Genomic DNA, 13,572 nt, shown 5'->3' on the forward strand with positions numbered 1-13,572 from the left:
ATGGTTTTGTTCAAAATCAGCATTTTGAGACTGACCATTTTATTTGAATGAATAGATAAAAAACAGAAATGTTATTAACTCGGGTATAGATGTATCATGCACAACAATGAAAAGGTTTAGAGCACTAAGAGTAACAATCATAATAAAATAGATAGCTTTGACTAAAATCTCCAAGACATCCAGACACCAACTTGGATGAGAAATGAATGAACGTGTGACAGACGCTTAGAAATATAAAATTCAACGGATGCATTTACTGATCCAAGATCCTTGGCTCGCTGAGAGAAAAATGCTTTAAGCTTTAGTGATCATTTGTTTCCTTTTCACCAATATTTCATAAGCAACTTTCCTCAAAATGGTTTTCCTTCTTTTTTTTGGCAGGCCGCAGTAATCCTTTTTCAACACCATTTTCTGAAAAAATAGAGGGTAATGAGAACAAATCAATACTCGGAAGCACAAAAACAAACTTGGTAATCCCATCTTTGCCAGTAAAAGAAACAAGTTTGAAACTAAGCCTTGTGATGAAATGAAAACAAATTAAGTAATGACTTACGGCCCGTCTACACTACAGGCATCGAAAAATGCTTTCAACGCTTCGCCCATTCACTTGAATGGGGTGACGTAGAAGATTTTGAATCTTCGCCGAACTGCATTGTGGGGAGCGGAGCATGGCTTTGCAAGCATCGTGAGCATCAAAAGTTGAGCAATGTTCAACTTTTGATGCTCCCGATGCTGGCATCAGCCAATCAAATCCCGTTTATGCAAATCCCGCCAGTACAAGCGCTAGCCAATCAAACCGCGTGCAAGCTGGGAGAGCCAGACCGCAGTTCATTTCCTCATATTCCAAACGAGAAATTACGGTAGCAAATCACCCGGTTCTTTACGACCAGAACTATTTACCGGGATACAAACCGGAGGAACCAGGCATGGAGGGAGGTGGCAGAGACAGTGGGTGAAACTGGTAGGTTTTCGCCTGTTTGGGGAGTTTATATCCAGTTTACTTCGTTTTAACATTGCTATTGCTTTGTATGTCGGGGGCGGGAGATTCATGTGATTGGTTGTTGGTCGCAAAAAATCGCCAAGCTTCAGACACGCCCAGCTTCAAGAATTTTTGATGCCTGTAGTGTAGACGGGCCGTTAGTATCTCAAAATCCAGTTTTTCATGTCTAATGTATACATACGTGTCCCCTCTGTGTTAAGAGATTCTCTCACCTGATCCATTAATATAAAAACATGTCTGAAATGAGCTGATCAGATTTTGGCCTTTTTGTGATGTCACAATGTTTTTTTGGGTTGTGTAACCGTTAGCCAATAACCAACCAACGTAACACCCGCCCACCTTATCACCTGAATCTCCTCCCAGATCATTGAGTTTTTCTAGACCAAACACTTCTCAGAGGGGCGTGGCCACTTGCAGCTCATTAGCCTTTAAATCTTCAGATACAGAATCAGCACTTTTGGAACAGGGCTGAATAGGAGGGGTTTATGGGATGCTACAATGCACGATCTGTTTGGTATTTCGAGCCAAACACTTCAGAGACATGTTTTGTATATATCTAAGATCTATAATATATTGTTGAAAAAGAGTATAATAGGGGACCTTTAAGTGTCTTTAAATCATGAGACTTGTTCCTGAACTCCATTATATAGTATTTATCTCAAAGAATGGCAAGCTGTCTCAAAATAATTCAATTTTTTTAAGCTAAAACAGAGTCATTATTCCAGGAAAGTTTCTTGTATGACCTACTTGAACTTTTTTCTTTCGTCACATTGGCAGCAATGGTCTTGCATAGAAAAAAACAACACTGTACAGAGTTCATTACAATCACCTGGGAGAGCAGCCATTGTTTCTTCTATGAACTCCTGTAGAAAAAAAGCATAATAATGGGTCAAATTAATACAATGGCTCAATTTAAACATCAGACAGGACATAAATAAAGTATCCTGCAGTATAATGTGTTTTACAAAGCAGGCTTACCCATGTCATACAAATCAGCTGCAGACACATGGCGGTGCTGACTCATCCAGGTCTCCTGATGTGCTTCTGCTGAGCGCTGCTGGGTGTTGAATCTTTGAAACATGTTGGGTTTCGCGGCGCTATCGGAGACGCCATCATGGGACTGCTCATATTCATACGGAGCGAGACGGCGCCTCAGAAGCTCTTTCCCGTGCCGTGCGGACCCGGGAGAGGACGGGCAGAACTCGTCCCTGTAGCGTTTCGACTGGGGCTGGCTGTCCCAGTTTAACTCCCTGTGGCGTTTCCTCAGGACCGAGCGGTGCGGCGACAGGGCGAGAGCTGCAAGAGCCGAGGAAGAGGAGCTTTTGCTGGCCTCAGAGCTTCTCACACAGAGGCGGCAGGAAATCCCATTAAAGATAGAGGACTTGTTCTGGCAGACAAACTTGTGGTAGAGCTTTAGAAAGTCCTCGTCGAGCTTCTTTGGGGAGTAAGGGACCTGCAATAATGGCAGGGAGGAGTCGTAGGAAAGGTTCCTCCGGAGCCTGTGGCGACTCTCTCCTGCTGAGGCTGACTGAGGGGAACGCAGCTGTTGGTGGGGGGAAAGATGGGAGTCTTGAGGGTGGAGCATCCTCAATAGCACAGTTGGCTTTTGTGGCGGGGTGGACAGTAATCTGGGCCTGGTAGGCTCTCTGGAAAAGCTTTCCACAGCATGTGCTCTGGGGCTTTTGGAAAAGGCCTGAGGTGATCTGAGGTCGGTCACCATCCTGGCCTCTAAGGAACTCTTCCTGACAGGAGAGCCGTAGATGTCCAGTCTCTCTTTAACAGAGGGGGGGTCCGAAGCATTCACAGAGCAGCCATCAGTCTGCAGTGGGTGTGCAGAAAGAGAATACCTTCCAGACCTGAGAGACGCGTCCAAAGATGCTCTTGCAGCAGGATAGCAAGGTCGTGAAGGACTGACTGTGTGAATGGAGGGCTGTTCTTCCAGCTGGGATGCTTCAGAGACAGCGAAGGTCTCGTTCAGACAACTCTCTGTTTGCATTAAAGTCTCATAAGGACCAAAGTCCATCGTGACCATGGGATGCTCTCTTCTCTCCCTCCTAGGAGACTGCTGCTGGACTTCCAAATACTGAATTTTGTTAACTATCTTCAAGGGAGACCGATGGGTAGGTTCAGCGACCATGAACTGCCTTTTCACAGGGCTGTTGGTGTTCTCCTCCAGCAGCATCTGGTCGGTCATGTTTTTAGGTTTTCTGTTGGTGTATATCAGCGGGACATTGAAGGTGTTGTTCAGATTGCTTCTGTTTGACTGCTTTCGCCATCTGCAGTACCTCCTCAGCACAGAGTCAGCGGCATCAGAGACCTGCTGCCGACGGCAGGCCTGCCCTAATCGGCTGATCATGCTGGGGTACAGCTCCACTAGAGAACTGCCAAGATTCCTCAGGGTCATGTCCAGCTCTTCATCTTGGTCCTCAGGCTGGAAGTCTGTAAAATAAATGTTTCTCTGACTCTCATCCAATGAGACCGTCGACAGCTGAGTCGTTTCATTGCTAGCCACCCCTTAAGGAGAAGGGAACAAAAAACAATACCAGCAATTATATACTTTTTTTTTTTTAATTGCAGGGTTTCTACAACCTTTAAAAGTAAAAGTCAAGGTTTCCACAATCTCTATCTGCCATGGTTTGTTTAAAAAAAATGCCCATTGCTTTCTTGCTCTTACCATCATCTTCCACCGACATGTGTATAACGGAACAGGAGGCAGCAGCCCTGCCATCTTGATACGTGAAGTCTAACTGTTGAAAATAAAATAAACAAAACATTAAAAGATACTAATATAGTCAAGACTTAACTGTTACAATAAACACAGAGGTCTATTTACCTGAGAGGTTCCTGTGATGTACTGGGCTGTGTGGGAAGTAATATGAAAGTAATCAAATGAAAAAATATACAGTTTACAAAAATCTCTAAATAGCTATTCACGTTTTAGTTATGGATACTTACAGCTTATTGACTCCTCTCTCAACTCTTCTATGCTCTGAGGAGAAGATACGTTTTCCATTATAAAAGCTGTACATATATAATTAATATCTGAATACAGTGGATAAACTGCCACCTAAATCAGATGATTGCATTTTGTGTCATGTGTGCAGAGTATGCTCAAAGCGACCCAAACCTTTGAATCCAGCTTGTTGAGCTTTATCTTTGACAGCTTCATGTAGCATTCAAGGGCTTCATCATGCAAGGAGTCAAGACAAAACAGATTCACAATGAGACCAGGCCACATGGCAATTCATTATAAATCCCTGACTTTTCACTATTTATTCATCTGTCAAATGTCTTGATTGATAATTTAGTCAAAAAACATTGACAAGTGGTAACAATTATCAGAGCTTAAGGTTACATACAACCAAAATCACATACCAAGTCTACAACAGAAAGACCTTTTTTTTTAGGGTCATTGCAGAAAACTGTACATTTTGATATATGATTTTTACAATTACCCTGTTCAATCATTCATCATTAACGGAGGTGGGAGAAGTACTCAAATCCTGTACTTAAGTAAAAGTACTAGAGTGTAGGAAAGTAAAAGTAGAAAAGTTTTAGTATCAACATATACTTAAAGTACCAAAAGTAAAAGTACTCATTATGCAAATTGTCCCATTACAAAATAATATATATATTCTATGTTTTGATTATACTTATTGTTGCATTAAAGTGTTTATCAGAGCTGTTAAAAGTGCAGCTAATCCCTTTGTATACTGGAGGGTAGCTTGTAATTCTACTCCAGGTGTAACTAAAGTCTTATATTTAAGTTTTGTTTATATCTCACATCATTAATCCAAATATTCAAAGTGACTAAAGGTGTTAAATAATTGTAGTGGAGTAAAAGTACAAAGTAGCAACACATTGAAAAACTCAAGTAAAGTACACATATCTCACAATTCTACTTATGTACAGTACTTGAGTACATTTACAGCACTGATTATTAAATGTGTTTGTGGTAAATATGATCAGTAATATGTAGCTCAACACCTTTTGGCGTAACAAAAGTCATCAATGCTGTACTATAATGGTTTCTGTTAAACTCGTTAGTATGAAAACGCTGGGAGAACCAATGGTATAACTTAATAAATGTGTAGTCAACTTACTATGGGCTTTGGTGTTGTAGAGGTCCACCTCTTGCACCGCTTCGAGGTATTGAAGCTTCGAATACTGTTAAAAGCAATTGCAGAGGTAACGTTAAGTAAACTCTTAGTATTTTCATAAGTTAGTATTAGTATTAGTTAAAATTAGTTCAAGCTAACGTCAGCTTTGCTACTTCATGCTAACAGTAACGTAGCCACCGCTATCCCGATAGCAAGCCTCATCAACACACCTTTTCTATGATTCGTTCCAGAGACGTTTTGTAGTTAACTGTATTAGCAGATAGTCTTTTATCAAAAAAATCGTCCATGTTGTTTTAAAATCCCGTTTTCTTGATAATGATGGGTAGTGAAAGCAGCAAGGTAAGGTAGCTGATGAAAAAAGCTCTCAAAATGAATCAAGATTCAAAATGATTTCTCCACGAAATAGAGGCCAATGATTGGACAGAGTGGCCTTCACTGTTGCTAGGAAAAATTGCGTTCCAGAAAAGCGTTGTTGAATACTATAATTAAACGTTATGTAGAAACGTTGTATTTATATTGTTTTACAATGTATGTATGTATAAATTATGTGTTGGAGGGGATGTGTGTATGTGTCAACATAGTGATATACGCAACAACATTTAGTGCGCATCATTTATTTGTAGGGCAAAATGATTGCCCGTCTAGCGCCCTAACTGTTGTTTCTCATTTTTGAAAAACATCAAACAATTAAAAAGTACGATTGAAATGTTGTTGTTAAAAGAAATCGTTATACGTGAAAATATCTTAATGCTGTGATGAACGACAACAACAAAAGCATTTGAAATAGCCCTTAACATGACGTCATCTTCACGCGACAAACAATAACACGTTCCCAACGCCTCTTCATTCAAAAACAAAACCTCATTCGCTAAAACTGAACAATTTATGAATTACAATATAGGTTTCAGATATTGTTCTTGTCGGGATCGGCCCTAACAGAACATGGTATTATATTTATTGAGGGTCTTTTCAGGATGGCTGCCCGGACGCTGCAAGAGCTGGTCTCTATCGCCGCCTCTCTGCACCCAGACCGGCCAGCTGTGAAGTATGACAGCGGCTCCGTGTCGGTGCTGCTGTACAGAGACCTGCTGGATCTCTCCTGTGAACTGTCTCATGTTCTACAAAAGAACTGCTCTCCCAATACCGGAGTGATTGGGCTGTATTGTTGTGATGATTTGTTTATTCCTGTCTGGATTCTGGGGTGAGTTCATTGATTAAGTGTACTAGTCTCCTTCAAAACACAGTAGAATGAGTTTGTAGCATAACCAGTTTATGAATCTCTGTGCTATGTCATATGTTTAATGTACGGAATATGATAAGGGCCAGTGGGCCACATGAGAACATTATTTTGGGATGACCAAAAGGAAAATATATGTTTATGTTCTGACCTTAAACTCAGTAAGTCAGAATACTGGGAATAAAATCAGAATTCTGAGATGAATGTCAGAACTAGACTCAATTTTGTTTGACTTTTTGTCACATCCCAATGTTTCTCATGTGGCCATAATCCTCTTCCGTAGTAATGACTTCGGTGAGCAGCAGTTACATATGCAAATGATAATTGTTTTGTGTTGTTTGCCAGGATCCTGCAGACTCCTGCTGCCTATGTCCCGCTGGACCCGGAGGCTCCAGGGTTTCTTTCTGCCAGAGTCATGACCCAGTGTGGCCTCAAGTACTGTGCTGTGAAGACAGACATGCTGCAGGTTACTTAATATTTAATTAATATGAACACAAATACAACAATAGTGATAATGACTTGTTGTGCAAACACTTGATAATGATCTATATACATCAGCAATATTGTTCCTCTAAAGATCAGGGTAGGCAGACCAAACAACTTTATTCCAGGGACCCAGAAGCTAACAATGATACATCTTCATATTTAGGGCACAATTTAAACTTAAAAAATTAACCTCTTTAAAGTGGATTTTGACACAATACGAAAGGGCCAAGAAATACGTTTTAATCCAGCCCCCCCCTAGCTGTTATTTTTCTTTACTGGTGTAGTTTAAATACATATCAAAACAAAATGATATGCAAAGAACGTGGGGGGTATTGGACAAAACTCTTGAAGCCTAAGTGCAATACCATTTCTGAGTTTGTTTCAATAAAGTGCAAATGGTATCTTAAAGCCTAAACATTGCCTTTTTTAATGTTTCATGTAAATCCCTTTCTTGACATACACACTTTAGTTGTCTCTATTATATATTAACATTTAAATTCACGATCTGTTGAAGAGTAATCAATCTATTTTGTTCCTCCTCCTGTAAAGCAATTCCAGGCCGCTCTCGCCAAACACATATCTGTGGAGGTGTGTGCGGAGTTGCAAAAGTTCAAACTAACCCTGACACAAATCAAGCTGCTTCCCGTCGCTGAGCACCACCCGGGACCAAAACACACCGGAGCTCAGACAGCGGACGGGCCTGATCTCTGTGCTGCTCCAGCTGCAGGGTTAAAGGAGGCTGCCCACCGAGACCTGGCGTATGTCCTACACACATCTGGAACAACTGGCCTGCCGAAGATTGTGAGGGTGCCACACAAGTGTATAATCCCTAATATACTGCATCTGAAGTGAGTATTTCTCTCTTTATTGATCCATTAAGTATTGTTCTGTAGATCCATATTAAAAGTTGCTCTCTTGGCTCAGATCTTTGTTCCAGATGAGTGCAGATGATGTGGTTCTCCTCGCCTCGCCTCTAACCTTTGACCCCTCTGTGGTGGATATTTTCCTAGCCTTATCCTCCGGGGCTCAGCTCCTCATTATCCCGTCTGTGATTAAGAAAATGCAGAGTCGACTTGCTCGGCTGCTGTTCAAGGATCACAAGACGACTGTCCTTCAGGCAAGTGTGAAGAAACTGCTCTTTGCTTTGATTACTTTCTGGCCTCTATAATGTATTTTTGTTTCTGCAGGTCACACCAACGCTGCTCGGCCGCTTTGGGCACCATGTCCTCAAACATGAAGTCTTCTCATCCGGTTCCTCTCTGCGGGTGTTAGCTCTGGGTGGAGAGGCCTGCCCCTCTCCTGCTCTGCTGAGGAACTGGAGACACAAGGACAACAAAACACACATCTACAATATCTACGGCATTACAGAGGTGTCCTGCTGGGCCAGCTGTTACAAAATACCAGAGTCTCTACTGCAGTCTGGCAACCCGTGAGTGTGCTCTGATTAAAAGTATTTATTTAATCTATATGTAGTCATTTTATTTAACATTACATGCCTTTCAGCGTGCTGCCATTTGTGCCTCTTGGGACTCCTCTGATGGACACAGTGTTGGAAGTAAGAGACGAACATGGCCGCATTGTTACCGAGGGTGAAGGACAGGTGTTCATAGGTATAAAATATCTCATTGACAAATCTTATGAATCTTATTCCTCTGAATACAATTAAACACATCTCCTTATGATCCCTGCTGCAGGTGGAGAGGACAGGGTGTGTCTCCTTGACGATGAGCAGACAGTTGTTTCCGGGACGATGAGAGCCACAGGAGACTGGGTGAATGTTGAGGACACACAGCTGTACTACCTGGGACGCAAAGACAGGATGATTAAACGCCACGGCAAGCGGGTGAACTTGGACAGCTTGCAACAAGTAAGAGGTGTTTTATGTATATATTGTATCGTCCAAATAAACAAATTAATTCATGTTTAATAAATAAACTTGCCTTAGTGTCATAATAGTTCTCAAAGTTTTAAGTTGATGTAGAAAATCCACCATTGGGCAACATCAAAATACTCATATCAAAGGCAAATCCTAAGAAAATAAGAAATTATAAAGGTTGTCAATCCCTCACTCATAAAGTATTTGCATTATATTTTATAGCAGATGTGTTTTTTATGTTGAAGAATCCTGGAAAGGGTTATTTTTCTTCAAGTACATGAACAAACCCAACGTCTTCTCAAACCTATGGCAACTTTTTAAATTCAACTATTTTATTTTTATAGAAAAAAAGTTGATTTAAAGCTCCCATGTCATGGCCATTTCTACTGATCATAATTCCATTGTTGAGGTCTACTAAAATAGATTTATATTGTACAATTTTCCAAACTCACATTGGTTTCTCATACAACATCTCTGTATAGTATGTGTATTCACTCTCTGTCCTTAACGGCTTGTTGGAGCTCCTGCCCCCCCCCCCTCCCTGTGAGCCCAGTGGCCATCTGCGAGACAGCGAGACACAGCGAAACCCAGCCTGAACACACACCCGCAGCCTGGCTGTGAGTTTGTGTGTGTGCTCACACGCAGACTCACAGCCTCGCCGCGTCCCGCCGTCTCAGGCGGAGAAAACTGCGGAGCTGCAGCTGAGAAAAGATTGTGTGTGTGTGTGCGTGTGAGGAAGTCCGCGGATTGGTCCATTTGGATCAATCCACGGACTTAACGTAACGGCTCCGCGGACGTTACGTCACTATACCCAAATACGTCACTGTGCCCAGGAAGAAAAAGATAAATCTCCAACAAGGCGTTCTGGGGCAGCATAGACAGGTCTTTTCTGTGTTAGAGTTTTACTCGCTACAGGGTGTACTTTGAAAGTTTGTGACTCTGCAGACCGTTTACATGCAGAAAAAGCTACATGGGTAATAACCAGAAAAGCATGACATGGGACCTTTAAACACTGTTAAACACTGGATAAAAAATGTGTTATGGTTTGAATTAAGGGGGTGTGATCTGACTGTAAACAGAGCACGTTTTATAATGGTTCAGGAGAAGAACTGGCGAGGAATTCATGTTTTTCCTGTGCTTCTCCAGCTCATATTGGGTCTGCCTCAGGTGGAGGCCTGCGCTGTGGCTCTGTTTGAAGCCACCCGACTGCTCGCCTTTGTCGTGCCATCCACATCTGGAGACCAGAAAGAAGCTTCTCCGCTCACATCTGCACAGAAGCATCCAGAACAAACACCCTCTGCCTCTGCCGAGCTTCAGGAACACACCCCCTCTGCTGTGAGTCACCACCAGGGGGAGACAGGCGGTGCAGATGAAGATCTTCGCAGACTGATCCTGAACCAGCTGTCTCTGCTGCTGCCCTCTCACAGCGTCCCCGACATGCTGGTGCAGGTGCCGGCCCTGTGCCTGACCCCTCATGGTGAGCATTGAAGTAACAGTTACATAGAGGAGGACCATGATGACCATCACTGATTAAGTTATCCTTCTGTTTGGTTTATCACAGGAAAAGTGGACATGGAGGCCCTTGTGAAAATATACCAAAGACAGAGACGGTGTTTACAGTCTTCACGGGGAGATGTCACCAAACTCAGGCAAAGCTTGCAGTCCTTGTGGCAGGTATGAGCTGTTTTTCAATACTTTGCCAACATAACTCCAATTGAACCCTTGTTTTTTCTTTTTTTCATTTTGACCACATTAATGCACATAACATACATTTTGGTTATGGTGTGTGTAATTCTCATTTAGAGGTTCAACCTAAGCCTCAACCTTAAATATTTGTATTATACCACATGTTATCACAATGCCATTACAACATACAATTACAAATTCTATTATACTAGGCTTTCAATATATTGTCTTGGCTTCAAATGTTTACTGTTTTCATCCAGATTCAGCCATTATCTCCTGTTAACCCTTTTAGAAAAAACATGCAGTTTTCCTGGTTTCAACAAGGGTTATTGCTGCTTTATTATCATTTTATTTTAAAAGAAACAACAGTAATGTAAACACAGTGGTATTAAAGTTCTAACGTTCTGAAAAGGAATTAGTAGTTTTTATCTCTACCAAAGTTGGTTAAAATATGTAACTCTGTCAACGTGGAAAATAATATAAACATATCGTTCATGCTAGGTTTTTGAGTCATAAATGGTTGTCCTCTAATGACATATGAGCAGCTTTTTAAAGAGGATGCAAAAGTCTGATATACCACAGATTGCTTTTTGTATGTGTAAACTCAACTACCTATCAACAGGAAACTCTAGGTCTTCCTGAAGAACCGACTATCGACGAGAAATCGAACTTCCTGTTGAGTGGAGGAGATTCTCTGAAGGCGCTGCACCTCTGTGAAGACATCCTCACTGCTTTCAGAGTGACCTCACCGGAGCTTTTGCAGGTGATTCTTGACGGGACATTCTCTGACGTACTGCGCCATGTTGAGAGGATAACACTGCTGCCGCCACTTGAGGAGAGCCAGTCACCGACATCTGAGGCCAAGAAACGACGTACTGAAGCCCCCTCTATGGTGGAAGCAAAGAGAGAGCGCACAGAGTCTACAGCAGCAGAGCGACCGCAGGGGGGGACATGGGCTTTTAAAGTTATACGACGAGCAGGAGAGGTTATAGAAATCAGAAAACCAGTAGCAATTAAAAACGTCCAGACTGAAGCACTTGGAGAAAAGGATTTGAGTGATAGAGGAAGCGAGGATTTTCTGAGCCTCAGTCTGAGCTGGTCCTCAGACACAGGCAGATGTGTGGACGCCTCCCCGGTGCTTCTAGTACAACAGAAAACAGATTCAGGATCAGAGGAGGTTAAAACAACAGTGTTCATCGGCTCCCACTCGCACAGGATCCAGGCTTTAGACCTGACCACCGGGAGCCTCCTGTGGGAGCGGGTCCTCGGGGACAGAATCGAAGCCTCAGCTGCTGTGTCTCACTGCGGGAGCCTCGTGGTGATAGGTCGGTACCAGCTCTCAGAATATTGTGTAAATCTGTTTAATTTAGAATTCTTTAATGTTTTTTCATGGACTTTCCCAGGTTGCTACGATGGCTTTGTGTATTTCCTGTGCACTGCATCTGGACAGACACGGTGGATGTTTAAGACTGGAGACGCTGTGAAGAGCTGTCCTGCTGTGGACCCCCTCACAGGGCTGGTGATCGTGGGCTCACATGATGGCCACGTCTACGCCCTGGACCCAAAGGTTGGAAGCTTTAAATGTTTTGTGGCATGTGTCTTGTTTCATGTTCTTTCATGTTGGGGAAATGGTTTTAAAGCTGATAAAAACACAGAAAGGATCAACTGTTTTGTTTTCATTGTTAGTTTAAAACTCTCTGGGAATAACTAAGAAGTAAAAGTATGTATTTGTAATTGTATTGAAGATAAATTAAGTTCAATTCATGTTATCTTTTAGGTTCAGCAGTGTGTTTGGAGGCGTCACTGTAGGGGAGGGGCTGTGTTTTCATCCCCCTGCCTCCACTCGTCACTCAGACAGCTGTATGTGGCTTCACTGGGAGGTCATCTCCTCTGTCTTGACCCTGTGAGTAAGATAATAACAAACTTCAGGAAACTGTTTTGTCATTTTGTTAGGTGAAGGACATTTTGACGCATTTAGTTTTTGCTGTTCCAGGACAGTGGAGAGGTCCTGTGGTCGTACTGTAGAGACATCCCTTTCTTCTCATCACCAAACGCCTCGTCTGGTCACGTGCTGATCGGCTCCGTGGATGGAAACATCTGCTGCGTCAGCAACACAGGGACTCTGGTGAGGAAACTAACACTTATTTCCCCCGATTTATACACTACCAGTGACCAGGGGTGTGGTCAGGACTGAGATCCTGAAGGGATAGTTAGATTTTTGTTTAATGGGCTTTTCATCATTGACCCATAGTCAGTGCATAACGTACACTAGATGGTGGTCTGCATGCTGAAAGTAAAACAATGTAATGTAGAAAATCAAATTAACCTGCTTAAATAAATGCCCACCTTAAAAACATTTATATTAGTTTAATTGAACAATATATTTAAAATGTTCAAATCCACCAGCCTATTTGACAAAAAACTTAATTGTACAACTTGTTTGTCCTGCAAATTTAAATGTTATTTTTCAATGCAATCTGATGGCTTTTAAGAGAGCATAGATAATGGGTTTAGTTCCCCAAGGTAAAGCGGTACAAATATTTATAGTGTTCACTTAAATTAATAGTGATTTTATTTTTTTACTGAAATTGTTAATTTGATAAAAAGGCAGGGCTATCAAACCACCATCTAATGGAAGTCCAACCCAAAAAATCTTTACTATCCATTTTAAGGATTGCAATTATTAACAAGTTATTTAACAATGTGTGTTTCTCTGCAGGTTTGGCAGTTTCTAACAAAAGGACCCATCTTCTCTTCTCCGTGCGTTACACCGGACCATCAGAGGGTTCTGTGTGGATCACATGACGGTTGCCTCTACTGCCTGAACGCCGCAGACGGCTCTTTGATTTGGACTTTCCAGACCACAGGGAAGGTGTACTCCAGTCCGTGTGTGTTCGATGGCTCTGTGGGGGGCCGCAGGGGGATTCTGGTGGCTCTGGCCTCCACAGACGGCACAGTGTGGATCCTGGATGGAGAAGACGGAGGAAAGCTGGCCTCGTTCACTCTTCCCGGGGAGCTGTTTTCATCCCCGGTGCTGCATGAACACTCCCTCGTAGTCGGGTGCCGCAATGACTATGTGTACTGTTTAAAACTGACTGTCAAAGAAGACACAGATTCATTTCTGCACACTTTTTTATAATAAACACTGATGATTTTCTATATCTGT

General features: G+C 42.3%; 2 protein-coding genes across 3 annotated transcripts; one reads left to right on the forward strand and one right to left on the reverse strand.

The window, feature by feature from the left end:
* Positions 1-4: 4 nt before the first annotated feature.
* Positions 5-5,577, reverse strand: si:dkeyp-117h8.4 (uncharacterized protein LOC572032 homolog). Of its 2 annotated transcripts, XM_034229990.1 has the most exons (10): positions 5,331-5,390; positions 5,104-5,167; positions 4,456-4,522; positions 4,128-4,183; positions 3,956-3,989; positions 3,834-3,859; positions 3,675-3,747; positions 1,979-3,514; positions 1,830-1,863; positions 5-411 (listed from the first exon to the last, which is right to left on the reverse strand). In XM_034229990.1, exons 3-10 carry the CDS (start codon positions 4,466-4,468, stop codon positions 399-401), a joined length of 1,785 nt encoding a protein of 594 aa, XP_034085881.1. In that variant the 5' UTR covers positions 4,469-4,522; positions 5,104-5,167; positions 5,331-5,390; the 3' UTR covers positions 5-398. The 2 variants fall into 2 exon arrangements, with proteins under 2 accessions (XP_034085881.1, XP_034085880.1); XM_034229989.1 differs by lacking the exon at positions 4,456-4,522 and having other exon boundaries at positions 5,331-5,577.
* Positions 5,578-5,838: 261 nt separating this feature from the next.
* aasdh (aminoadipate-semialdehyde dehydrogenase) lies at positions 5,839-13,563 on the forward strand. Its single transcript, XM_034229988.1, has 14 exons — positions 5,839-6,322; positions 6,704-6,824; positions 7,394-7,692; positions 7,769-7,961; positions 8,032-8,273; positions 8,348-8,454; positions 8,539-8,711; positions 9,867-10,197; positions 10,282-10,394; positions 11,029-11,731; positions 11,810-11,973; positions 12,184-12,309; positions 12,400-12,531; positions 13,126-13,563. The coding sequence occupies exons 1-14, from the start codon at positions 6,096-6,098 to the stop codon at positions 13,543-13,545; spliced, it is 3,351 nt and encodes a 1,116-aa protein (XP_034085879.1). The 5' UTR covers positions 5,839-6,095; the 3' UTR covers positions 13,546-13,563.
* Positions 13,564-13,572: the final 9 nt, after the last annotated feature.

This window comes from Gymnodraco acuticeps, unplaced genomic scaffold, assembly GCF_902827175.1.
Source record: "Gymnodraco acuticeps unplaced genomic scaffold, fGymAcu1.1, whole genome shotgun sequence".
Taxonomy (NCBI): domain Eukaryota; kingdom Metazoa; phylum Chordata; class Actinopteri; order Perciformes; family Bathydraconidae; genus Gymnodraco; species Gymnodraco acuticeps.